This window comes from Cricetulus griseus, chromosome 6, assembly GCF_003668045.3.
Source record: "Cricetulus griseus strain 17A/GY chromosome 6, alternate assembly CriGri-PICRH-1.0, whole genome shotgun sequence".
In the NCBI taxonomy this organism is placed as follows: domain Eukaryota; kingdom Metazoa; phylum Chordata; class Mammalia; order Rodentia; family Cricetidae; genus Cricetulus; species Cricetulus griseus.
The window spans coordinates 42,766,024-42,792,589 of NC_048599.1; the positions used below are offsets into that span (position 1 = coordinate 42,766,024).

At 40.9% G+C, this 26,566-nt stretch overlaps 1 protein-coding gene across 1 annotated transcript in view; it reads right to left on the bottom strand.

Moving 5' to 3' along the window:
- Plcb4 (phospholipase C beta 4) overlaps nucleotides 1-26,566 on the bottom strand; it is a 304,729-nt gene that overhangs the window by 143,771 nt on the left and 134,392 nt on the right. The window contains exon 3 of the mRNA XM_035446711.1: nucleotides 12,448-12,546. Within this exon, the coding sequence (XP_035302602.1) occupies nucleotides 12,448-12,531 (84 nt within the window). The 5' untranslated portion in view covers nucleotides 12,532-12,546. The remainder of the gene's footprint in view (nucleotides 1-12,447; nucleotides 12,547-26,566) is intronic.

Below are 26,566 nucleotides of genomic sequence, written 5' to 3' on the forward strand. Positions count from 1 at the left end.
ATGAACATATTGACCCATACTCATAATTCAAAACAAAAAAATCTTACAAAAAAGAATGGTTTGTTAAGGTAAACTTGGGCTAAACAGCAGTTTTCACTGTGAAGAACTAGGTATGGGATGTGTCTATCTATACTTCCACTATCTTGAGACAGACCACACATATGCACCAAATTTAGCACATATTATCAGTTTTAAGAGACGTAAAAACCACAAAAAGTTTGAAAATACCAATGAATGAAAAAAAAAATGTAGGGTGGACTATAATAGGTATTTTATACAATTACAGTTTCACTGGATAAGATTTATGTTTCTATAAAACATATTTTTCTAGGAGGACATCTTTACAACTCTAAGTACATTTCTTTTTTTCTCCCCCTTTACTGAACTATTTTATTCTGTGTAATAATGTGTGTAAATCTGTGCTCTGTATGTGAATGTTTGCTATCTTAGGTCACTAATCCTTGCAGTGCTTTACTAAGCAGCAAAAGCTGAGGAGATGAGAAACAATAATCCAGTTCTTTTAAACCAGCTTTCTTTATATTCCTAACACTGCCCTTCCTTCTCTTTCAGACCTCATCAACAGATTTGAGGTCCCATGCCAGGTTCATTCCTATCCTCAGAACCTCTGTAACTTTCCCTGTCAGCTATTCAAGCTTGAGGTTGGTAACTCTCCCTCAGGGAAACCATTTTTAATAATTCCTGCAGTTTTAGGTCCTCCCTTTCTTCAAATTCTACGATCCTTGGACATGCAACTTAGCTTTTTTTTTCTATATCTTTCATTTAATATTATAAGCATTCTCTTGCCCCAATAATGAGTGTCTCCTCCCATCTCTAGCTCTAGATTTGGAGGGACTGAAAGTAGGGTTAGAATCTTGGGTATTGAAACCACTCTTAGGATCTTACTTAGAAGTCAAAAAGTGCATGCATAGAAAGATGTGAGCAACACAACCCCCAGTTGCCCTGGGTTTCTGTCAATCAGCCTCTCATACCAAGAAGGCAACTGAGCAAGTCAAAGGTGTGAGAGGCTAAAAGGCATTTATAGCAAACATTCAGGTCTAGTAGTGATGGTAAGGGAAGATGAGCAATAGCTCTTCCCAGACAGTGCTCTTTACATGCTCACTGATTGCCTGCCTGAATATTTTATTTACTCTGGATAAGCACTTGGGATACAAGAAAAGCCACCATGTGTCAAGTGTGATGGAACCTTCAAGCTGAAGAGACACATAAGCATACTGGGTCCTTATACGCTGAGAGTACGGCCCTCTGGTGTCCATTTGCTGTTTACATTTGAGCTGAGACCAATGACCTGGAGAGTGAAAGGATCCACTCAAGGTCTTAACTTGTAAATGTCAGGGTTATGGCTCATACCACAGTCTATTGTCTTCAGGCCACTTATTAGCCAGAACTTTCCAAACCACAGGAGTCGTTCTTTAAATATCACATGCTTCCATGACAAAGAGCCAGCTCTGAGCCCCAAGGCAGGACAGCCCAGATAACATTATCAACACTGTTATTACAAAGGCTGGTCAGGAGGAAGGAACTGACCTGGGTGTTTTTACAAGAGCCTGGCAGACATTACCACTTGCATTTCTAAGTTGTTTCAGAGTTTGGGCCAAGTATTGTAATGCCCAAGTGCCAGGCCACAGCCTTTATCATAGGAAGAAAAAGTCATTTGGCTGTGAAGGCAAGAAAGATGGCTGAAGGAAGATGGGCACAAAACCTGAATCACTGGGTGAAAAAACAATGCTTTTCAGACTCTCTTACTCCATTCCCAAATTTTCTACCACAGTGTGGTTCGGAGTGAGTTTGGGGGACATGGGCGTGTCAGAGTTTAAAGCCCTAGAGCTGGGTGTGGTGGCACAAGTCTATAATTCCCTGCTAATCAGGGTGTTGAGGCAGGTGCAGCAACTAGCAACAAGGATTTGAGGCCAGACTGGGAAACATAACAGGACCATGTCTCAATAAATGCACACACACACACACACACACACACACACACACACACACACACACACACACACACACGGGTCAGAAGAAGGACAAAGACTCAAACTCACCTTTCTTGAAGTCCTGGTGCTCCCCAACCTGCAGGTCCCTGTTATAGTTTGGAATTTGAATATCTCCAAGGCCATATTACTGATTGGTGCTAGAACTTTAAGAGGTGGTCTTGATGGAATGTCTTTAGGTCACTGAGGTGTGACAGCTCCAACATGCACTCCCTGTCACTGCCCCTGTAGTTATAAATGTTCACCTGACCTGGCACCAGACCCTTGAAAATTGTGAACCAAAATAAATTGTCTCCCCCTTGCTTGCTCTCCTCCTTGTTCCCTTCCTTGATCATTCTAGTGGTGAACGCAAAGCTCTAGGCAAGAGCTCTATTACTTCTCTACTACTACACCCAACCTTTGAAGTTTTGAGAAAGCATCCTGCTATGTAGCACAGGCTGTCCTAGAACTTGCTATATATATATATAGCCTTGACCTCCTGAGTATGTAAATTAGAGCTGGGCAATATACCAGATACCAGTTAATTAAATGGGTATTTTATAATGATGGAACATTGACTAACATCACATGTTATAAACCCTTCTTTTAAACATCCCAGAATAGCTGTCTCCAAAATGTAAATCATATCATGTCAGTGCATGTTGAATATAAATTTGCACACAGCAAAGAGGATGAAATATAAGCTCCTGACCTAGTTCCAGGATGTTGATCTTGTATTTGAGTGTGCAGCAACCTTCTCTGAGGGTTCAGTCAAAATCTACGTGGCTTGGCCCATCTCTGAAGTCCCTTTAAGGTGGCATGTTGAGGGGGCTCAAAGCTTTGTTGGTACTGAAGATGCTGAGGATCTGGGACCCTCACTTTGCAATCTCTGCTCTACAGCACTTTTCTAACTCTACTTCTGTTCTTGACTCCCCATCCAACTTTGGTCCCAATCTTTAATACTCTGATTTGTTCTGCCTTCTGGCCTTGCATCTACAGGTTCCATGTCTTAGAAGGCTTGCTGGTTAGCTCTTGACCAAGGTGGTTCCATCTTATCAATCAGCTGTCCCATCATGTCACCTCCTGAATCAAGTCCCCCTTCCTACCTAGCCCATACCACTGCCTCTTCCTGTACTCCCGAGTGGCCATCTCTACTATCACTCCCTAGAGAACCACAGTTAACATTACTGACCATTTACTTGCTTATTTGTGTCCATCTGTTTATTGTCCATCTCCTGCCACTGAAATATCAAGTCAACAATGCCTGAGATTTCATCTTGTTGACTGTATTATCTCAACTTTGTGAGCAGCACTGTGGGGTAAGTGAACCTATCCTATTTAAGTATAACTAGCAATGCCTTTAAGAAAAGGACCCTATGTCTTCTAACCTACTCTAAATCTCATCTAAGAAAATGCTTTCTCTTTTCTTTTGGCACCTCTGCTAGATCAAGGTACATTTCTGGATCACATAAGGGTCACATGTACTATAGGTTTTGTTTGTTTGGTTAGTTATTTTTTAACACTGATATCTGTAGTGGGGGGCTGTTATGGCCAAATAAGCTACATAATAATTCATACACAGTATTCAGAATGTCTGATATAGTCATGCAAATATATACTGTATCATAATTAGAATAGTTTAATCCTGAAAGTTTTTTTTTTTTTTTTTTTCCAAATCATCCTGCATTTCTGACTTTTAAACGTCCTGGTAAATTTACAACATCAACAATGTAACTCTGAAATCATTGTCTGGTAACCACCACATCAACATTCACAAAGATTTCTTCTTTAAGGAAACGGTCCTCTGTTTCAGCTGCACATCAGAGTCCCCTACACAGATTTTCTTTTTTAAATTCTGATAATGTCTGAGCCTTAAGCCAGTGAGACACTTACAGGAATCTTGGGAGGAAGCAGGAATCAGCATATGAAAGGCTCCCTGGGTAACTGCAAAATGTGGACAGGTAGAGGGGTAAGCACCCGAGGACTGTGGCTGTGTTCCAACCCTCAGCCTCTGGATGTCTAGATTCACTTCCTCCCTTCTCATGACAGGGGGAGAGGTGAGAGGCCAACAACAAGATCTTCTTTAGAAGTCTAAAATAGCTGTTTGGCATACAGTACATTTGCTTAAAAATAGTACTTCAATATTTGAAAGGAAACATTTCCGACCTCTGCTGGGTGCAGCACCATGCACTGCAAAGGCCAAGTGGAGGAGGCCCTAGAGGGCTGGTTCTTAATCCCACCAGGACACCAATGCTCACCCTGGGAGGGGAAGGGGAGGAGGAAAATGCATGCACTTGCTCTTTTGCTAAGGAGTTGTACCGCCTTCTTCAATTTCCTTTCTATTCACCTTATTTTTGACTAAATTTTGTGGATGCTGGTTCATGAAAATTTGTCTTTTTCCACTTCAGGCATAAAAACACCCTATGCACATCCAGAAAGGTCCCCTCCCTCTGCCTGCCTACACTTTTGCTGCCTTGCTGTGTCATAACTGCCTGGATTCCTGTGTCAGTTACCACAGCCACCTTCTTCTGCACCCCTATCTCTGTCATCACTCTTATCTTCTCTACCGTGTCCGTTACCACAGCTACCTTCTGCACCCTTAGCTCTCTCATCACTCTCTGCTCTACTCAGCAACTCCAATAAGCCCATGGTTTTTTATACCAATACTCAAAATCCCCACTGTTTCTCCATGTGTCTAACCAGCTGCATGGACAATCCAGCCATGTCTCTTTCCATTCACTAACTGAACCCTTCCTATTCACCACCAAAAGTATGACAAAGGCTCTCTGTGGCATTTAAGATCTAATCCTAGCCTTGAGCTAGAAAGTCCATTTCAGCCTGGGTCCCAAGCCACATTACTCCTTCTCTACTAGACTACCTAGTCTCCAGTCATACACTCCCACCTTTGCACAAATTACTGGCCCCACCTTTCTTTTTTTTGCTACGCTTTGGTTGGTTGATTTAACTGTCAGTCAGGACTCAGCCTGTGTGAAGCTTCCTTTCTGAGGTCTCCAGTTCCACTTCTGCAGCCACTGCTCCATTCTCTCTTGTCCCATGGGAGTCCATCCTACACTGTTCTTTTCTCATGGTGGTTGGGAGAAGTGGAGGGGTGTGGGAGGAGAGGCACTGGGAAGCACAAGAGCAGACCTGAAGTTTCATATTGGGAATCAAGGCAACATTTGAACTTGGTTGTGTTTTTAAAAGTCAAGTTATAATACGGACTAGAACTTGAAAAATATAGAACTTGCACCAAAAAAAACTTGTAACTGAACAAATTATGCCCTAGACAACTGTAATCTTCAGTCCCAGAGAACAAAATTAGAGAAATTTAGCTCCATTTTTATTTTTTCACAATATACTCTAAAATAGAGAATGTATTACTATTCAGTCTTATTGTCTGTCTTCAACTCCGATTTTTACATTTAAAAATCAGACATAAGCTCTATTTTATGAATTGGCAATCATCAACCTTAAATCCCCTGAACATATAAACTTGAATTCTCTTGCTGTTTTCTAGCCCCTTTTACTTCCAACATCTGCTGGGACCTTACTTACAGTTTTTGTTTATTTGTTTGTTTGTTTTGCTGTGGTTCTGTTTGATGAGTAGTAATTAAACAGTATATTCAGCTTGATTATAAAATTGAGCTATTGGTGACCATCATGTGCTCTGTAAGTACCCTTCAGTGTAAACAGCAGGTGCTACTATTTTAGCCCATACTCTTAGAACTTAATGTCCTGACCTTGTAAGGTACAAGCTAAACTAGCCAAAATTTAGAAGTCACAAGGAAGACTACATGTTTTTTCAATGTCATGGGCACTATTTAAGAGGCTATTCCTCAAATGATTTATTTTTATAAAAGAACAAATATTTGATCTGCTGTCCACTATTATATCAGTTACAAATACAGGGATTTGTTTGTTTTAAATAAAGAATCATGTGATTTGGGTCTAATAGTAAAAGAATGCTATTATGACTAGGTTTACATCCCAGAACTGTCCTTTGGGGGGAGTTATATGTTTCAATCAAAATATTTCCATGGAAACCATGTTGGGAGAGGCTTTCTGCCAGGACATTTCATAAATTGCAGGCTGTGTTCCATAAGGAGGCCTGGCCGCCTTGCCTGTGCTATTACCTGCTTCTAGCGCTAGCCCTAGCAACAGCTGCTTCAGGTTTCCTGGCAGCAGTTGTTGCTACCAGCAGTCTCCCCTTCTATTCATGTAGGGGAGGAGACCTGGGGGTAAAAAGCAGATAAAGCCTGCTTGGGGCCCAACAAACCACACAAGAAATCAAAATGGTATTCCTCATGCCAATGCACCACTTTACCAAATACAACTCTTGTGTTATACTACCTCCCAGCATCCAAGAGGGATTGGCAATAACCAGCTATCTGGGCAGGCTGGCTTCTGAATTTATCCTCACATGAAAATGTGACCTGTAATAGTAAGCAGTCATTTTCCCATCCTTACAAGGAAGTAACTACAGTGCCCAATGCTTTTGTCTTTTCTGCTTTTTTTGGCCCTTTTTGGTCTGCAAAGCCAGCCTTTCTACTAGGCTCGGTGAAACAGTGACTTTAAAACATGGAATGAAGTGTTGCTTGACTCCAGAATCAAACTACAGCCAGACTAGGAGCACAGCTCAGTGTGAGTGCACTTGCATCGGATGTGTAAGGAACATGGAGAGGAAAAGGGGGAAATTAAAACAATAAAGTCCCTTAGACTAAGCCAGTGTGATGTTTGTCTATTGACACCAGAACAAAAAAGACAAAGAATCTCATGAATGAGATTAAGGAAATTTGGGGTATGGGAAGTAGACTGGTGGCTGCTATGAAATACTGAATCCCCAGCTCACGCCGTCCCTAGGAAGAAGTAGCTAGAACAACTTAGCAGATTCAGATGAAGGAAACTGAGTGATTTCTTTGCAATGGGAGGGGAACCGGATGTTTTAAAATCTGGTTGTTTTTTGATATAACTGCCTTAATGATAGTCCCGAGGTACAGGAAGGTAGCTATGTAAGTTTAAACTTAAATTAACTAAAATAAAACTGAAATATTCAGTCCCACTAGCCACATTCCAAGCCCATGATATCAATGCATGGTCAGTGGCTGCTGTTATGGGGAGCCTGGGTTCTGACCAGATTTCAGTAAAGAGGGTCTGTAGAACAATGCTAGAAGACAGCAGGCAAAGCACAATGAGAAGGGCAAGGTGCTTTTAAAAATTGAGCACTTTAAGCAAGAATTCTGCCTTATAAGCTAATGTAAGGTGAAAGGGTGGAGAGTCTACAAAAAGTGCTTAATTCTGGGTAAATTCTGGAATTTTCTCTCCTTGGTTGAGATGGGGAATTTTATCTTTTATAAATAATTGAGAATCAGTTCCTCTGCAAAAGTTGAAAAGAATGAACTGAAAATAGACTCTAGAAGAGTGACTAAATTGTAAAAGGGTGTGGGGATGCGATGACCCAGAGAGCAAGGGCACTTGCCGCCAAGCCTGACAACCTGAGTTAGATCCCAGACCTGCACAAACACCAAGGAGAGAACCAAGTCCAGAAGGCTGTTCTCTGACCTCTACACATGTGGATGTGCAAGTGTGCCCCTCCACACCCACACAAATAACAGCTAAAGCATTTTAAAGGCAGAACATGCACCTTGGTAGCAAAAGAAGACAACAGCACCTTCACAAAGAGGTTTCGGTGATGAACTTACTCCAAGAGAGCTTTGGGGTTTTAGCTTGAAGAACTTTAATTCTCATCAGCTGCCACCACATCTTTAGCCAAAGCCACTTTCAAACACACAACACTCAATGTATTACTGGGATTGGGTGTCGCATGGGTTTTAGGAGGAAAACAATATGGAGCAGCAACAGAGAAGGGAACTGAGATTGAAAACAGCTTCAGAGAGTGGGAGGCACCATTAGGGAAGTGTGAGTACAGAGGAATGCTGGGGAAAAAAAGGCAACCAGAAGCCCAGGGAGAGAAGTCAGAGGAAGCCAGGGAGACCTAAGCTGTACACATCTGCAGCACTGCTGCCCTTCTCTTCTGCAAGAGAAGTAATTCTTCTTCTTCTTCTTCTTCTTCTTCTTCTTCTTCTTCTTCTTCTTCTTCTTCTTCTTCTTCTTCTTCTTCCTCTTCTGCTGCTGCTGCTCCTCCTCCTCCTCCTCCCCTTCCTCCTCCTCTTTTGTTTTCTTTTGTTTGTTCATTTGTTTGCTTGTTTCCAAGCAGCTTTCCAAGGATTTCTCTGCAGCTTTGGAGCCTCTCCTGGAACTCACTCTGAAGACCAGGCTGGCCTTGAACTCAGAGGTCCACCTGCCTCTGCGTCCCTAGTGCTGGGATTAAAGGCATGCGCCACCACTGCCAAACTGCAAGAGGAATTCTTTAGGCACTTATATTACACATTTTTGTGTTTTTGTTTTTGTTTTTGTTTTTGTTTTCTGTCAGTGAAACATATTTGTCACATAAGGAACTTGTAAGTCAAGTTGAGTTAGGAAAGAATAGATGTATTAATAGAAGTACTGTGACAATAGAATTAGATGCTACAGCAGATGCTCCTGCAGAGTACATTCATTCCTGTTGCCTCAAAAGAACTCCTCGGGAACCCAGAAAACAAAAATAAAGCCTAAATGCAATATATACATTGATAATTATTTTCAAAACCTCAGTAACTATTCAGTGTTTTTCCCATGTGGAAACTAATTTATCATTGCAGACTGGATAGGTATTATCTGGAGTAGAAAATATGTATTTTGCTTCCCTTCCTTATGTTATGACACTTCTAGATGCTTGGGTTTCCTTTTCTCTAGCTCCTGTCCTTCCCACTGGCAGTCAGCTGTCATGTCTCTGGGTTGTTTATGCACAAATCTTTTTCTGATTACATTTTTACAAGTGAACATTTTAATGGTTATGGCTCCAAAAAAAAAAAAAAAAAAGACCTGCATCTTATAGAACTGGAAAGTGATAAGAAAAATTGGCTGTCACCCAGCTTGAAACACTATTTGGCTTTTTTGATGAGTAACTAGGAAAGAACACCATTTTTTTTTTTTTTTTTGCTCTATAAAGTTAAAACTCTCTATTTCCTGTTTTTCTGTAGTTCCTCATGAAATCATGCTCTGAAAAGGTAAGCTTAGGAAGACTGAGTTTAAACTTGTTTGGATTTCTTCGCTCCAGGTTCACTTCGGCCTCAAATTTAGGGTAAGCTGAGGTAAATGTACGTGCCCAGAGAAGCCCAAGAAACTAGGATTTCCTAAATGTGAGTTTCTGTGATTCAAACCCAAAGGAATTAATCATCACAATAAACAAAAGAGCAAGGAAGGATGGAGCTCCTCCAGCCATCAAATCCTGTTGCACTTTGTTCCCCAAATGAGTGCCTGTTTCTCTTGTATGCATCTGCTTACCTGGCACCAAGAAAGAACAAATTCTGCCAGTGATTACATTCAGTCTCTTTCAGGGGACCCTCTGGTTTATGAGAAAACAAGTCGTAATTTTAAATTATCCTACAGATTTCCTAAGGCTGGAAAATTGCCTTAGAAATCTGAAAATCATTTGGGTCTCTTTAACAGTCAAGAAGTGATGACTCACACTAGCTCACACTACAAAACCACTGAGGGGGTTGAAAGAGACTACACCAAAATATGGCCTCTTGTCACTTGAGACAATGGTAGACTTTGGATGGTCATCTCAACTTCCAACTTGCCTTTTCCCCACTTTCTGAGAAGCAGGTCATGCAGATATATCTGACATGGCATGAAATAGGTCAAAAAGATCCCCATTCTAGAGGGGTCCTCCCTAGCCTGGGGAAAGGGTCATCCCACTCCAGGAAGGCAGAGGGACACAGAAGGATCTGAATCATCTTGCTTGCTGAATCTCTCAGTTTACTGGCATTCCAGAAATCACACACCCTTGCTGATGTCACTCCTGCATGACCAACTCACAGAGCATACAAATGTTTCTCTGTATCTTCAGCTCTCCATCTGAGTCTTCGTGAGAAGGCTGATATCCTTGTACCAAACATATTATATAAACTCTTAGGAGTTTTTGTTTGTTTTTTTTAAACACTTCTTGTCATGGGGTCTCAGCTACTACATATCAATGAGAGAGAGAGATAGTGATTTTTGTCATCTGCACTGCCATTCTGGTCAGTGGTACCCAACCTACATCAGCTGATCAGAAGGAAGCCTTGAATACAACTGTTATTGTTAGTTTCTGCAGCCACAGCAGCATCTTGCCTCTGCCACCAAAGCAGTCACACCATCATCTGTCGACAGGTGCCTTTCCAACGTCAGCTATGCTACACATGCACCCTTTAAGAGTGCCCACCAGGCACAGCTCGAATCTTTACTTCTTTAGTCGCTTGTCTCTCTTGCCTCTTTTTTTCCTCTCTTGCCTCTCTTCTTCCTCCTGTCTATCTGCCTTTCTCAAGTCCCCACTCCTAAAAGGCCTTTCACTCTCCCTCTCTCCCAATAAACCTCTTGCACTAACTCTGTTGCCTGTGGCATGTTTGCTTAGTAGTATACCTTGTCAGGGCCCTCCAAAAGGTACCCACTATCGCTTTCTTTTTATTTATCCTTTCAGTTAGTCCCTGACCTTCTTTGCCAAATGGTGGGAATATAGTCACTTATATAACTTACTCTGTGTATAAAACACTTGAAAATAATGTTATTTAAATGATACAAATTTCATATAGTTTACCCTAATACTTTAAATCTATAGAATCTCAGATCCCATATGAGCTTCAAGGATTATCAAGTCTTATCCTAATTTCAATTATCAAGAAAAAACAGGGTAAATTTCAGCTGTAGACCACATGTTTGGCTTATTTGAGGCTCCAGGTTCAACCACCAAAGAAAGGAAGAGAGGGAGGAAGGGAGGAAAACAACCAATCAGATTTGGTTTTTATAAAATCCTTTATGAGGCTAAACATAGCAACGAGTTTGCCAGAGCATTCAGGTAGTACCTGGGAAGAGAAAAGTAAGTAAAACCTAGACTACAACCTCAAGAAATGCAGACTTCTTTTAAAAAGACAGAAACATTAAATAAAATGTGATGGCAGTGTGACACATGGATGGCACAGAGGAGGTGCCACTTACTGAATGCGTCAAGGAAATATACCACAAGTGAAGATTTCTCATCAGAGTCCTGATGGATGAGTAGGAGTTCGCCAATTAAGCAAACAGGAACAGGTACATCTCAGAAGGAGAAAATAAGCCGTGAGGGACTGGCTGTGATGAACACAGAGGACATGTGCAGGGTACTGGTGGGAAATGATACCGTGGGAAGCAGGGAAGTGTCAAGTTAGGGAAAACTTTTGCAATTTCTTTTCTTTTTCTTTCTCATTCTTCCTTTTTTAAAGGGTACAGAGTATGGACACCATTTAAACAGAAGAGAAAGAGTACCCGGTTTAATTCTTAAGAAAACTGCCAGGTAATCCAGCGATTGATTCTGGTGGTGGGATGTTTTTTTGATTTATCTTACAGTAGAAGACATTTACTCCATTGGTGGTAAAGCTACATATGAACACTATCATTTCAATATCTGAACTCAAAGTAAGAATGGCCACATTTGGGTTCAACGTTTGTGTTTCCACTGGGTTTTCTGAAAATGTGACTCTTATAATAATACACATGGTGGAAAAAACAAGTCACATCAGGCAGCACTACAGAGTCCCTGGGGCAAAGTCACTTTAGTGTGTGACATTCTGAACCTCAGTGGGCTGGGTATCAGCTACCACATTTTAATGATTTGAATGGAATCAACTCTGGCTCTAAGTGAATTAGTTTTACCTTTTACTTAGCCTTAGAGAAAACACCACTTTCATCATACACCCTTTCTAGGGTCATCTCAAATTCAAGCATTCAAGGTAAGGCTTCAACTTAACCTCCCCAGGCCTTCTGGCACATTGCTGGCCTCAAGGCCTGGCTGTATAGAAAGCCTGGCGCCACTGATACTTTACAAAGCTACAAACAATAAGCCACAGAAGCAGAGGTATGCAAAGCTTTGGTCATAATGGTCTGTACAAATGAAATAAGCAAACAAATGGCTAACAAGAAGTCCAATTGCTGCGACATTTATAATGAATAGAAAGGTTTACAAGGAAAAGCTTGCCAAAAACACTCCATTAAACCAAACCATTACTACATGAACCCTATCTTGAAACCACAACGGTAGCAACTACCTTATAAGGAGCTTGTTGGTGAGATTCAAAAACACACGTGGGGGACTGAGAAGGCAGCTTGGCACAAAAAGCTCACTCAATAAAGGATACCCATCATTGGGATTATTTTATCAGGTGCACGGTGATCATTCAACAGGTCACTGCCAGTGGATCATCATTCCACCCCACAACTTACCTTCCATCGATTGTAATTTATAGGCCTCAAAGATGCTACTTACATGAAAGAATGCTCAGTACAGTGATTAAAATTAGATAATCATTAGACTGTTTTGCGAGGGAAAAAAATAACATCACTTTTTTACCTCTTCATATCTGTCAAAAACTGCCCCTTCTTGCAAGAAAGATGGCACTTCCTTCTGCCAGTTAAATTCATAAGGTTTGGCCATGATGATATTCAAGACCTAGGGAAGAACAAATGTCTTATTAGTATACAGAATTGAAACGCAAGTGCTTGTCAAAGCCCAGACATTTTGTATTTATTTTCTTTAAATGTGTAGGAAAGGTCCATAAGTTATCTTCCTTCATATGCCTTCCCATCATCGGACTCCAACACTCCCTTTCCTTGTCTCTAACCCTGGAGCAACATTTCACATACTGTGAGTGTCTGTAGAGAGAATGGTCCCATGGATCACCTCAGTAAGCACACACAGGAAGCCACTGTCAGCATGATACACCAAAAGACAATGTAGTGAGGGTAGGGTGTAACTCAACAGTATTATGTGCTTAGCCTGTCTGAGGCCCTGGGTTCATCCACTACAACCATAAACAGACAAATCAACTTCTTAATAAAAAGCATAGTGGTAAGGCAGAAGCAGTGGCACACACTTAGAATTTCAACTACTTGGTCAGCTGAGACAGGAGTTCAAGGCCATCCAGGGCAATGGAGTTCTTCCTGGCTACAGAGAAAAGGAAAAGAAAGGAGAAGGGATGGAAGGAACTCAAAGGGATATATACAATATATCACAAGGAGCCTTGGGGGATTGCCAGAATGTACATAAAGTGGCAAGGGATTTCTCAGTAGAGTTTCTGTGCTCTAGAATGTTCCAACTCATGCCAGCTATCCCTTGTATTTTTTTTTTTTTACCTTTGTTTTCATTTGGAAAGGAATAGGAAACAAAGACATGACATAAAAGGTTCACATCAAACCTGAAAAGAGTTTCTAACCATCTTTGCTGTCTTTCAATAGTTTAAGCCTGATTCTCCCAGGATCGACATGAGTACCCAGACATAAGCACCCTGATTCTCTTCCTTCTCTACTGTTCTCACTACTGAAACATTCACCTCCCACTGAAGCGCTCATCCCATCCACATGGCCTTATTACATGAAGGCCTTTGGGGACTGAGGTAGCAGAGGGAACATTGGGACCAAAGGATACTGGCCTCTGGCTCTGCTTTCTCGGGAGAATATCAGCAACCGTTGGGAAGCAATTTCTGTTTTAAAATTTTCAGAGATATAGGGATCAGACCAAGGATGAGGCATTTTGGGAAAATGGCAGGAAAGTAACTTAAATTTGTTTGATTTTAAACTGTGGGGCAGCAGGGGAGGTGGTGCCATTCTTAGAAATACTTCCTAGGGCCAAACAATAGGAGCAGCAGCTGGCTTATTTTACACCACTAATACAATGAAGATGAGACCTAGCACTAGAAAATGTTGACCCAAGCAATTGATTTTTAAAATAAGAAGCAAAGAAAGGTATGTCTAACAATCCAACTGGGTGCAGAAAACCCCCCCAAAGGATGAATGGCTACCTTTTAAAGACATGAGGAAGGGACTGGCCATTACTCCCCTTTTGTAACCACCTCAAATTTCCCAGCTAAATGGTTACAGTCTGTTCCAAAAGTTCTTCCATGCAGATTCTCAGCTTGCCTTGGAAGTCTGCACCTACAAGGGATCTGAAGGTTTAACTACCTCCTTCTCCTCCTCCATCCAGCTACAAAGGCATTACCTCACTGCACAGGCCCCAAGGGAAAGGAAGCACCTGAGGAGGGTGGGGGTTTCAAGGGAAGGACTATCAAGGAGCTGACACAATGAGGCAGCCTTCCCAGTGTAAACACATAGAGCTGCTACTGGAAGGAAGCCAGTGAGCTTTACAGGGGCCCATTGTCTGCATTCTTACACAACTGGATGGATTGTTTTACACAGGCAGCCAAGGACAATCTCCCAAGACTTCAGAAAGCATGGAAGGGACAAGCTAGAAGGGGAGTCCTGGATGGGCCCACTTCATAAGAGATGGCAGAGAGCTCCTTCTAAACGACATGATGAGAAACTTGCTGATAGAGTACAAAGGGCCTGAGAGGGACTCCTGAGAAGCCAAATATTCAAGTACAGCAGACATGAAGATGGCCTGACACCATACAGCACAGCTGGGTAAACTGAGGAAGAAAGTTGTTTGCTTGTTTGTTTATTTGTCTTACTCTGTCAGCATCTTCATGTAAACCTATTGAATTGCTAACCTTACATTGTGATTTTAAAATGTGTCCCTTGGACAAAACGTCATCTTCGAGACTCACTAGACTTCTGTCTCCTAAAGTTGTCTGAAAAATCCATAGCTATGTTGAAAATTCTGCAGGCTAACAGGGTGATCAGGACTCCCTGACTGTAGAGTTGGAATGCTGCAGACGAAAGGCCAGATTTATCTTAGCCCATGTTGATGGCCAATCATCATCCAGCTCTTCATTTGACCTAACATCCTTGTGATTATTACAGCTACTATCTGCATACTATTATCTTTCATCAACTCCAAAGCTAAGAGTGCAATCAGAAAGCATCTGAACCCTTTAACAGCATTTTTCTTAGTTTGCTGTAACCTACCTAGCTGCTGTCGCCACCAATATATTTAGTAAATACATAGATTTATGACTGTCTTTTGTTCTGTGTCCATTGAAGTTCATACAAACACTTTGGGGGGTGCAATTCATGGCAAACAGAATTAATATTTCTAAGTCACTTATATTTGGTTGGTAATAAAGCACCTTTCATTCTTTATGGAGTGATTACTACATTTGGCATTGATATTGCTACCCCAAGTGTGCAGGATTAACTACAAAGAAAACACTACTCCCCACTCCAATGCCCTAGGCCAGCTCTGACCAAAATTTTGGCAAATAATATTTGTTATTGGGCATATACCTCAGTTTTAGGAATAGGATGGACAGAAGACAGTATGTAAAAATCAGGTGTATCCAAGGTACCTGGCTGGGATGGTGGGCTACATAGTCCACCCTCGCCAAGCACATTTACATACTAAGTGCAATGAATGTTATCTTACAGGGCAAAAAAGGACTTTGAAGATGTGATTAATTTGAAGATATTGAGCTGGATAGCTAGTTCTGAATCATTCTTGTGTGGGCTAAATACAATCAAAGTGTCATTATAAGAGGAACATTAGGCAGAGAGAGAAAAAGAAGCAATGTGACCATGAAGGCAGAGACTAGAGCAATGCAGCCACAAGTGAAGGAGTGTTGGAGGACACCAGAAGGTGAAAGAGGCCAGGAACGATTCTCCATAGAGTCTGGCGGAATGTGGCTCCCAGGACACCTTCATTTCAAACTTCTGTAAGAGAAACATTTCTGTTGCTTTCAGCTACTCATCTGTCATGATTCTTTACAGTGGCTGAGAAACACATGCACTGGCCTTCTGAAGCTGCACAGGGTTTCCAAAGGTCTGTCAGGTTGTAGAGGGAATGGGAATGCGGCGATTAATGAACATGGACAGCACTACTGTCGATGTTATTGGCAGTGTTTCTAGGGGCCAAGTTATCTTAACAGCTTTCTATGGAAACAATAAATAGAAAATTTAAATTGAGCTCCGTGGCTTCCCCCAAGCCAACTGAGACAGTTGTCATTTTGTATCTTCTGTTTGTGAACAAAACTGTACGTTTGCTTTGACTTGACAACTTAACAGTTTTTAATGGACAAAATATCGTCAGGTCCCAAAGAAACTGAGGAGAAATGGCTAACTGTGATGCCTATTACCATACCAATTGCATGTTGGAAACCAGGCTCACTCAATACCAGGCAATTCTCTGCTCTTCTCACCACCCCCAGGATCCCTGAACCCTGCCCTAAACCTCTCCATCCCAGGGGCTTCCCTTCCCTTCTCCCAGATTCTCTTTCCTATATAACCCTGCCAATTTGGCCATTTGGCCATGTGCTCTCTTGGTTCTATTCCACTTGGTTCTCTCTTCCCCACCCCACAAACACACAGACACACAGACACACACACACAGAGACACACACACACAGACACACAGACACACAGACACACAGACACACACAGACACACACACACACACACACACACACACACACACACACACACACACACACACACACTCCTCTTACTGCCCGGTTCAGTATGGAACCTTCCAGTTGCCTCTGGCTGTGCTCTCCCTCCTATCTACAATAAAAACCTCCTTGACTATACTTTGGAGAAGTCATATCCATTTTCATTCAAACACACCATGCTGCATATAGGAATTTTATTAACCCCAAAGTTAAAAGTTGTCTTTTAACTTTAACCTTGTGATTAAGACATTCCATGGGGAATGAATAACCTCATCCCCACCTTAACCATGCAAACTGAACAAAACCCAAATAACCCCTAAAACTCATGTTAAAAATATCTAAGCTTATTTTCCAAAGATGAGAAGTTGACATAGAATTTCCACTGACCAAAAGTGAGCTGACTGTTTGAATCTTTAAAAAGAACCTCTCATGTTTTTAAAACAGACTAAGGCACCAGACCATCCTGAACTCTCAAGTGCCTGGCTTTTCATCAAGCTGGAATCCAATTTGATACTGACATATCATTAATGATAATTTCCCTACTTGCCAAAAATATCTCCATCTTCATCAAGCCATTAAATAGCCTTTCAAAAAGCACACATGGAGTACAGGACTAAGAAAATGGTAATAACTAATGATGTTGAGAGTTGAGGGTAAGAGTATTCTAGAATACTTTGGGGACAAAGAATTTTACAATTTATTTCTGTGCCCTTGAAAGGTCCCAGTCACGGGTGGCAATTTCACCAGTAGGACTTATTCTAACTCAATGTATGCAAAGCCTGTGGACAAAGATACTATTGTGCCATTTAAGGTAGAAAAATATTGGCTGTCTACAATCCTATCCAAGCAATCGCTTAAATACACTACACATTTAGATACTCTTGTGCTTATTAAAAACAGGGCTGGAGAGGAGTGGTTGTTTGCTTAACAATGGCAAAGCAGAAGGGTTCCTAAAAATATTCACAGCTTTTGTCAAGCAAATATAAATACTCCTAACATGTTGTTAAGCAAATAAAAGAGCAAACATGATCCAAACTGTTTCCTGCTAGTGTAGTTTGGATGTTAAACACCTCTCAAAGGCTAGTGTGGTAGAAGCTTGGTCTCTAAGCTTCAGGAGGTAAACGGATCCCCAGGCCTCTGACCTCATGAATGGATTCATACTTTTGTAGATCCATAGCTTGCTGGGTTTGGAGGGGCTCTGTTAGAAAACTCATCTGTTTCTCTATGCCTCTTTGTTCTCCTGCCCCACAGAGTGCTCCCTGCCCTCAGTCCTGCCCCTCCACAGGCTCACAGCCTTTGGCCAAATGATGCTAGACTAAAGGATTTAATGAAACTGTAAGCAAAAATAAGGCTTTCTGCCTTTAGGTTCTTTTTTTTTTTTTTTTTTTTTTTTTTTTTGTCTCTCCCATAGGGGTGCAAGGCAGTTGAGATGGTATACACAGATACCTAAACACAAGCATTAGTTAAGAGATGGTGATCAAGTTCTTAGTGATTTAAAAAATACTTTCCTCCATTTTAAAAAACAGAAAATGCTATAACCACAGATCTTATATTTAAGGGAAAACATTCTCTAAACTGAAAGAAAATGACATTTAACAAATTATTTCTTTTCATAAAAATCTGTTTTTAAAGTGTCTGTATTTTCCACCAGAGTTCTTGGCAAGAACAAACAGTAAGAAATGACAAGTAAAGCTGTCAACTGTTTCCTTTCCTCTTCTGGGCTTTAAAGTCTTCACTGTCAACAGGAAGCCTCTCACACATTGGCTCTTAGTACTTGTCAAGTGATGAAGCTTGCATTAACATTTCAGAAGGCTATGATGTACTTTAGAAAAAATACAGTCTTTCAGAATTTCCTGCATGTATACAGGAAAATAAGATCATATCTACTTTATTCCCCCAACTCTTCCAGGATCCTCCCCAATAGCCCCCCCCTAACAAATTCCATGACCCTCCATATGCCCTCTCTTTTGAATAACCCACTAAGTGCAATTAGTGCTGGCCATAAGTGCATGGGTATGAGGCTATACACTGTAATATGGGCACCCTACCTGTGGCCACATCCTCAATAATTCTCCTTTACCCAGAATCCATGTTAGAATTGGGGATGATGGCTTGATCTCCTGCAGCTCTTACGTAAACAGTCACCGCTTTAAGAGTTAATATTATGTTACTATGGCTATGTCGTGTTCTGAAGACAGCATTCCTCCCCATCCTCTTGCTCATTCGTTCTTTTGTTCTTTTAGATGATTTTCCTTCCCTTGGCTTCATGGGGTAGGGGTTTGGTTGATAGGAATGTCTTGATTAGGGCTGAACACTTTTGTCACTTTTTCTCAGCTTTGGCCAGTGCTGCATCGGTTGATGCCCAGTGCAAAAAGAAGCTTCTCTGGCCAAGGATGAGAAGCTCTGCTATTCCTGTTTTTAGATATGAAATAGATTTTGATGGTGTTCTAGACTACCACCACAAATCCTATGGCTTTTCCAGGTGAATCCCATATGATGTCCAGCTGATGGAAAAGAATCTCCTACTGTTCACAAACCCACACAGTCCAGGAGTAAAATGAGAGGGACAAAAAATAAAAACAGCATTTACCTCCATCTCCTCCACCTCAAAACTGATCAGAATTATAATCAAAGTGTGACAATTTGAGATAATTTTTAAAAATCTGGTGAATGTATAATTTAAAGGAGCTGTGTTTATCAATGCATTCCATGAACTTTATGATCATAATATAGGCTTCATTATATCAGGCAAGTGGAAAACATGGGCAGTTAAGAACAAGCTTGATTTGAATACAAGGAACAACTGCTACCATGTTACAGGGAGGACACAGGAATAACCATCCTTGCCCAAAGTTAAGTATCACAACTGACACTCCTACAGGAAAAGACAGATTACTTTCAAGACATAATAAATGTATTTAGTGAGTTTTACACGACACAGAAGTCCCAGAAATAAATACCCATAGGAATATGAGAAAACTATGTTTTACACACAGGTTTCATTGTAAGAGGGCAGCCATGTAGAAATTATAGTATCTGGGCATATATAGTAACAGGGTATAATCTCACAGTTATTTATCAAACCAAGGTTGTTCCCGGTCTTGTCATCTCTGTGTCTTCCATCCTTTCTTCTGGGTATGAGGATCTTCACAGAAAAAGGAGAAAAGTCAGATAATGACCTTCCTGTAGTTTTCCTCGGTTTAAAATACACTATATGCCAAGGTTCCACGTGTTAGGACAGCATGCACTGAGCCCAGCAATATGATTTAGTCTGTGATGATCAATTTTCAAAGAAACAGAATACAACAAAGTGCAACTGCCCCCCACAGGAAGCCGATTCATTTCCGCAGATTGCTTGGATGTTGGTTGTTTGACTGTAACATTTCTTGGGCATGACATCTGAGTTCATATCTAGGCCTCCCAAATCCTCTTAAGCAGGTTAAATGACTGAAACTGTTTTAAAGTAGTTGTCCATGACTGAGGATTTCTAGTCTGATAATCCACTGTTAATCACTTCTTGCCTGGAAGCTCAGTCCCTCTGGAAGATGCACATAACAGCTCATGTTGAGGAGCCATAAAGGCAAGTGAGAAGGCCCTTTGTGAGGTCAGGAGGACCCACCAGTGGCATACCATTGTACAGTGACTTCTGAGATGCATACTCCTAAACGCATATTATGTCCATCTCTGGCTTCAAAGTATTTTGGTATTATAGAAATTAAATTGTCATTAACACGTAAATCCCCTTCATAGTAATGAATTGCAGAAAAGAAGATGAAGAAGTTTGTATTTAATACGACACAAGGAAATAGAAGAACAATTAGAATATTCACACATAGTCATACACAGCATGATGGGCCAATTAGAGATGGCAATCCCATCAGAATGTAATAGTCATAAAATTCACATCACTTAGTGTCAATATGCCCATCATATCAACACAACACCACATATTACTCATATGTTTGTGGTGATATTGTTGGAAATAAACTTACTGAAATGCCAGTTACATAAAAGTATAGACATAAATTTATCTCCAGTGCATCAAACTCGATAATGACAATAGGAGGACTTTTCCTATCTTCTATATTTATTACATAAGACTTTTTAATTCTTGAGGTATAGTGTATTCCTACCAGTAACAATGGTTACCTTCTGTGCTTCACGGATGCCTCAGACAGCCCATGTCTGCCACATCCCATGATTGCATCAAGAACCATGCAGAGTAACTGACCTAAACCGTGGGTTTACATGAATGCACTACAGAATGTTCACACCCTGAAAACCATCTACTTCTTAGAATGAGACACATTTCTCAGAGCATGACACAAGGCTCTCTACACGTAAGAGTGAAAGAGAAGGCATGTATAGGAGGAGCTCAAGGAGAAAAGCAGCATTTAAAAACGTGTCCTCTAATTCACTAACAGCAAACTTGTTTTTATACAACTTTCACTTATTATAAATATTCTTCAGGATAAAGAATCACTTCTGCCTCTGAAGTAAATACATCCTACTGACTGTAGGGTACAGTCAACACCAGGAGCATTTTATTATGGCTTAGGACTTAGGATGAACATTGGTAACCTCATTGGCCCTGAGAAATGAAATTAAGTGACTCTGGGATACTTGTAAATCTTCAAGAACTGGTAAATCGGTGAAGCACCTGCTGGAATTGTTTGTTGTTTTGGAGACAGAGTCTCACCATGTTGCCCAGTCTGGCTCTGAAGTCTTGGGACTCAACTAATCCTCCTGCCTTGGTCTCCTGAGTATTTGGGACTACATCCACATGCCATCAAGCTTAGAGAGTAATCTACCCTCATACCCTTCCTGCTCCTAGCCAAGTCCCCGCCCCACCTCAAACCAAACAAATAAACAAAACAAAACCAAAAGAACTCCTTTAAATATTCAGATGCAGTAGGGCACTATGGTGGATGTAAACCACCTATCAGAACAACTTCTCCCTTTTGGGTAGGTAGGTGTTAGCCAATCACAGCTGTGAGAAGAAGGAACACTGGGCCCCCCCTTGCTCTCACAACTAATTGATTATCCTATTATGTTTGGGGAAACATGAAAGAAAATGCCGACATGCATAGAAAACTTTCAGTTTGGGGAAGAGGGTACAAACAGATTTCACAAAAGTCCACCTGGCTCTTGGTTCCTGGTTTTTCATTTGCTGATGTCATTTTCGATTTTTGTTTGTTTGTTTTGTTTTGTTGTTGTCTGTTCTTGAGACAGGGTTTCTTTGTGTAGCTCTGGCTTTCCTGGAACTCACTACGTAGGCCAAACTGGCCTCAAACTCACAGAGCTCTGCCTGCCTTTGCCTCCCTAGTGTTGAGATTAAAGTGGGTTACCACCTGGTGGTTCCAAGTATTCTTTTTTTGCTCTTGCTGTTTTTGTTTTTCAACACAGGTTTTCTCTGTGTAGCTTTGGAGGCTGTCCTGACACTTGCTCTGTAGACCAGGCTGGCCTCAAACTCACAGAGATCCACCTGTTTCTGATGGGATTAAAGGAATATGCCACCACTACCTGGTTTCAGGTATTCTTAACCAGAAATTTCAAGGAACACACCTGTGTTTGGAAAAATAAGGGACATCAAGGGTGGAGATGATGAGAAAACCAGCTTTGGTTGACATCAGTCTCAGCTTTCATTTCATCCTGGGAGCACTTTCCAAGCTGTTAGTAGTTGGTTCTGGATACTGCTAAAGTGAGGCACCAAATGAGGAAACTACCAGGGAAGTCCAAAGAGGGGACAGTGATGGTTAGTCCTCATTGTCAGCTGAGTCAGGTCAACTCCTGCTGACATACATGGGGGGGGGCATCTGTACCCACTTCTCTATAGGGCTCCACTGCCAATACACACACACTATTGCAATTTGTTAACCTGTATCTTCACCTGCAATGAACTCTATTATGACCTGGACACTATGGTATCATAATGTCAATATATTGGATATCAATAAATAATGAATGAATAGCTTTCTTTTTTGGATGAACTCCCAACGAACCCTAAAGACGAACCAGGACAGAGGAAATTAATATTCGTGAAGTGCCATTAAAGCACATTTTCTGAATGGACCTGTTCTTCCCCTTCTGAGTTTCCAAACGTCTCAGTGTTCTGTTTTTAGGGACAAGCCCTGCTGCTTGCCTGGAAAGCAGTGTACAAAACAAGTTTCCATTCTCTATGTTGCTCTGTAGCTGATTGGGCTTATGAACAACTTCTGCGCTGGATACCTCCTCCCCAGTTTTCTATGCCCTAAACCCCACTCTCCAAGTGTGTAGAGCTTACACTGGCACCTGAGTCCTATGGAAGAGAATTAACACCTTGACCTTATCCTTCTGCAATGCCTGGCTTTCTCAACCCGTTTACGAGAATATCTTTATCCTTTTTAAAGATTTCACAGGCATCTTATGCATACCCCTTCCAACTTTGCCCTTCATTTGCCCTTGCACTAGTTCTCCCACAATTAGGCAAAAATGTCACCAACATGAATCAAACTTCTCAAAAGAAGAAGAAGAAAAAAAAAACAACCTATTTTACAGGCTCAACTTTTGCTTTAATTATCTGAGTATTTCAAAGGAAAGGTTTTAACTTTATCTTTCCTTGAATAATCTTTCTGAAGTTTGCCTTAGGCATGAATATGTGTTAAGTCTGAAGACTACAAGGCTGGATTGCATAAAATGGGGAAGAGGCTGTGGATGGGGCAGGCCCAAATTCAAGGATTCAAAGGATCCTTTCTTTTAAAAACTATTTTCTTATTAAAGCAAACACACACACACACACTGGACTATTAAATTTGATCAAGATTCCCTGTAGTTAAACACTGGCTAAGCTGTTTCATAAATAGGCCACTGCTATTATTACAAAGGAGTCATAGAATAAAGTTTAGGACTATGCATAATGGAACCAGCAGACCATATATAGATAAAATGTAATATATAGGCACTAGATGTGTCTACAGTTGCCCCATGTCCATATCCCCAAAGGTATTACTCTGTGGCTAGAAAATAATCAGTTAAATAGATATAGCACACATAAACCTCAGCCCTCCAGGGGTCACTTTATATATTCAAAATGGTTTCATGTCAACCCCTCAAATAATTAAACTAAACTCAGAGATGGAGCTGATAAAAAAATAAAGACAATGAGAAGAAAGTACATGGAAAGTCTTGGGGAAGTCATTTCCACTTTAAAATTTTTTAATTTAAAATAACTTGATTTATTTATTTGTTTTTGGGGTGTATGTGTATCTGCACACTCTTGTGTATGCATATGAGTGTAGGTGCCTGTGGAGGTTGGTCAGATCTCCTGGAACTGGAGTTACAATCAGCTATGGTACATCTAAGTTGGGCACTGGTGTGTTGGTTAGGTTTTTTTAAAGTTTTGCTTTGTTGTTGTTTATACTTTGCTTTTTTAGTCACCTTGACCCAGGCCAAGGTCATATGGGAAAGGGGAGCTTCAGTTGAGAAAATGTGTCCATCTGGTTGTCCTGCAGATAGGGGCATTTCCTTGATTGATGATTCATGTGGGAGGATCTAGGTCTCTGTGAGCGGGAGGGCCTAGGACACTGTAATATCAATCTTAGGCAAGGGGTCCTGGGTTGCATAAGAAAGCAGGTTGAGCAAGCATGGAGAAGAAGCCAGGAAACTATATTTCTGCATGGCCTCTGCTTCAGTTCTTGCCCTAACTTCCCTCCATGGTAGACTGCAATTGTGGGATGAACCCTTCCCTCCCCAGCTTGCTTTCTGGTCATGGTGTTTTATTACAGTACAAGACAAAGTAGGAGAGTTGGGAACGGAAGGTGGACCTCTGAAAGAGCAGTTCAGGCTCTTAACTGCTGCGCCACCTCTCCAGCCCCATTCTATTTTCAAATCTAGGCAAAATCTTAAACAAAAACAAAAAAGCTTTTCTCCTAGCTTTATTTTAAGTTTTGAATGCATAAACCTGCAAACAGCCTGGAAGAAAAACTACAAAATCCTTGAACTCAGTTAATTTAAGGCTTAAATATTACTTTAAATGATATGGTTTTGGCACAGCTTTTTACCTACTCTTTCAGTGAAATTGGGGCAATGCCAAGTGGCTCATATATGTGAGTCAGTTAAGAATGTTCTATCTCAAAACAGGCTACACTGGCATCTTGTGTATTCCAGGCTGAAATCACTTTAAGGAAATGTGATCACAAAGTCACCTGTCCTTTCTTTTCTCTTATAAGGACTTCACTGGGTACAGAATGGGGATGTGGTGTTTTGAATAAGAATGTCTCCCAAAGGTGCAGATATTTGAATGCTTAGTCACCAGGGAGTAGCACTATGATAGGATTAGAAGGATTAGGAGATATAGCCTTATTGGAGGAAGTATGTGACTGGGGGTGGGCTTCGATTTTAAAAGCCCAGGGAAAGGCCAAGACCCTCTCCCTCTCTGCCTACAGACCAGGATATAACCCTCGGCCACTGCATGTTGTCATGGTTTTCACCATGATGATAATGGACTAAACTTCTGTAACTGTAAGCAAGCCCCCAATTAAATGCTTTCTCTCCTAAGAGTTGCCTTGGCCATGGTCTCTCTTCCAACACTAGAACAGTGACTAAGACAGAGGGTCTGCAGGATCCTTAATGAACATAGTAAGGTGGTGCTGATCTAGCCTTTCTACCTTTTCCCTTATCGCTTAGGAAGGACCTACTCTAGAGACCTATTATAATTGCTTCCCACTTTTACTAGATGTTTTTGTCTAGAAAATATAAAAGTATCTTGATTTTGTCATTTTTAAGACTTTACTCCATTGTGAAGATCCCCATTTACATATAAATTAAACCCTGCTTGCTTTTCTCTTGTAAATGAGCATTGTATTAATTTGGTTTCTAAGACAAGCCAAACAGATGACATATGAACTAAGTGGAGCTAGTGGGAAACTCTTTCCCTGACTCAGGAATAGGAATCAAAGCTAGGAGTAGGGGCCGTCATTTTAGCTGTGGCTGTGGCTCTGAGGTACAGCGTGTGCCTATTGTGCATTAGATCCCAGATTCCAACCTCAGATCCACAAACATCATGGAAGCTCCAGGTGTAGACAGCAAATGCTGCCCTTGGCTTTAAGAGACCAGTAGGGAAACTAAAACTAGGTCTTCTTCTTTTACTTCAGACACATGGCTCCCATGTTTACATAATGAAATAAACGATCCAGTGTGACATAGGACAGTGAACAAGAGACAGCCAAATTTTACAGTTCTATAAGCAATTTGCCTACCGCTTTAAAGGTGGCTCTAACTATAATTATATATTAAGCTGTTTCCACAATGAATATTAAGCCTTCCAAATTGGAAACAGACGACAGTCACAAATAAACCATGATTCTAGCTCAGATCCAACCCAACCAGTTGTTGAATGATAAGGGCACATTTATTTAACCTCTTTAGAATTATGTGTGTCCTTGTTTGTACATTATGCATATTTTCCTGAACTCTCCTAGCTTAGTTAGGTTAAGCATTATTTAAGCTATAATATTAAGGTGAGTAAATTAAAGTCCATACATGCCAATGTTATTTAAGACCACACATATCTTTCCTGGAATATACTTATTTCACAAAATGAAAACACGATGACGGGTCCAAGTAATATGTCAGACAATGTGTTACCATTGTGTATTGAAGAGCCAACGACAGAGTAACGACAAGGTGACATTCCCAGTACAGCCCTCCAGTATAAAAGCACACTTACAAGATGCCAAACATTTCCCAATACTTGTGAGGTCAACAACTTTCAAATAATTGTCCCTTTCATAAGATGTGTGCTTTCACTGGAGTGTTTTAAAGTGTGTTTGCTTCTCCAGCTTGTATAGGAACTAAAAAACATCCTTCATTCTAACAAGGCCCAGAGGCAAAAGAAGATACCAGAGGTCAGTCACATGTGAAGTCATACCCAAGAATTTGTATCCTATACTATTTTAGTAAATGTCTCTGACATTTAATTCAAGCCAGGCAGGGAAAATAGAGCAAGCCCCTTATTTCTTTAACTAAGTTCAATGCCCCCTGTATGATAAGGGCTTGGTTTCCTCAAGTGTCTTTACTAATAAGCAATGTAGCTCTAAACTACTTTGGTCCTTGTGTCATCTGCGATCAATTATTCTGTTTCTTGAGGGAAAGAGT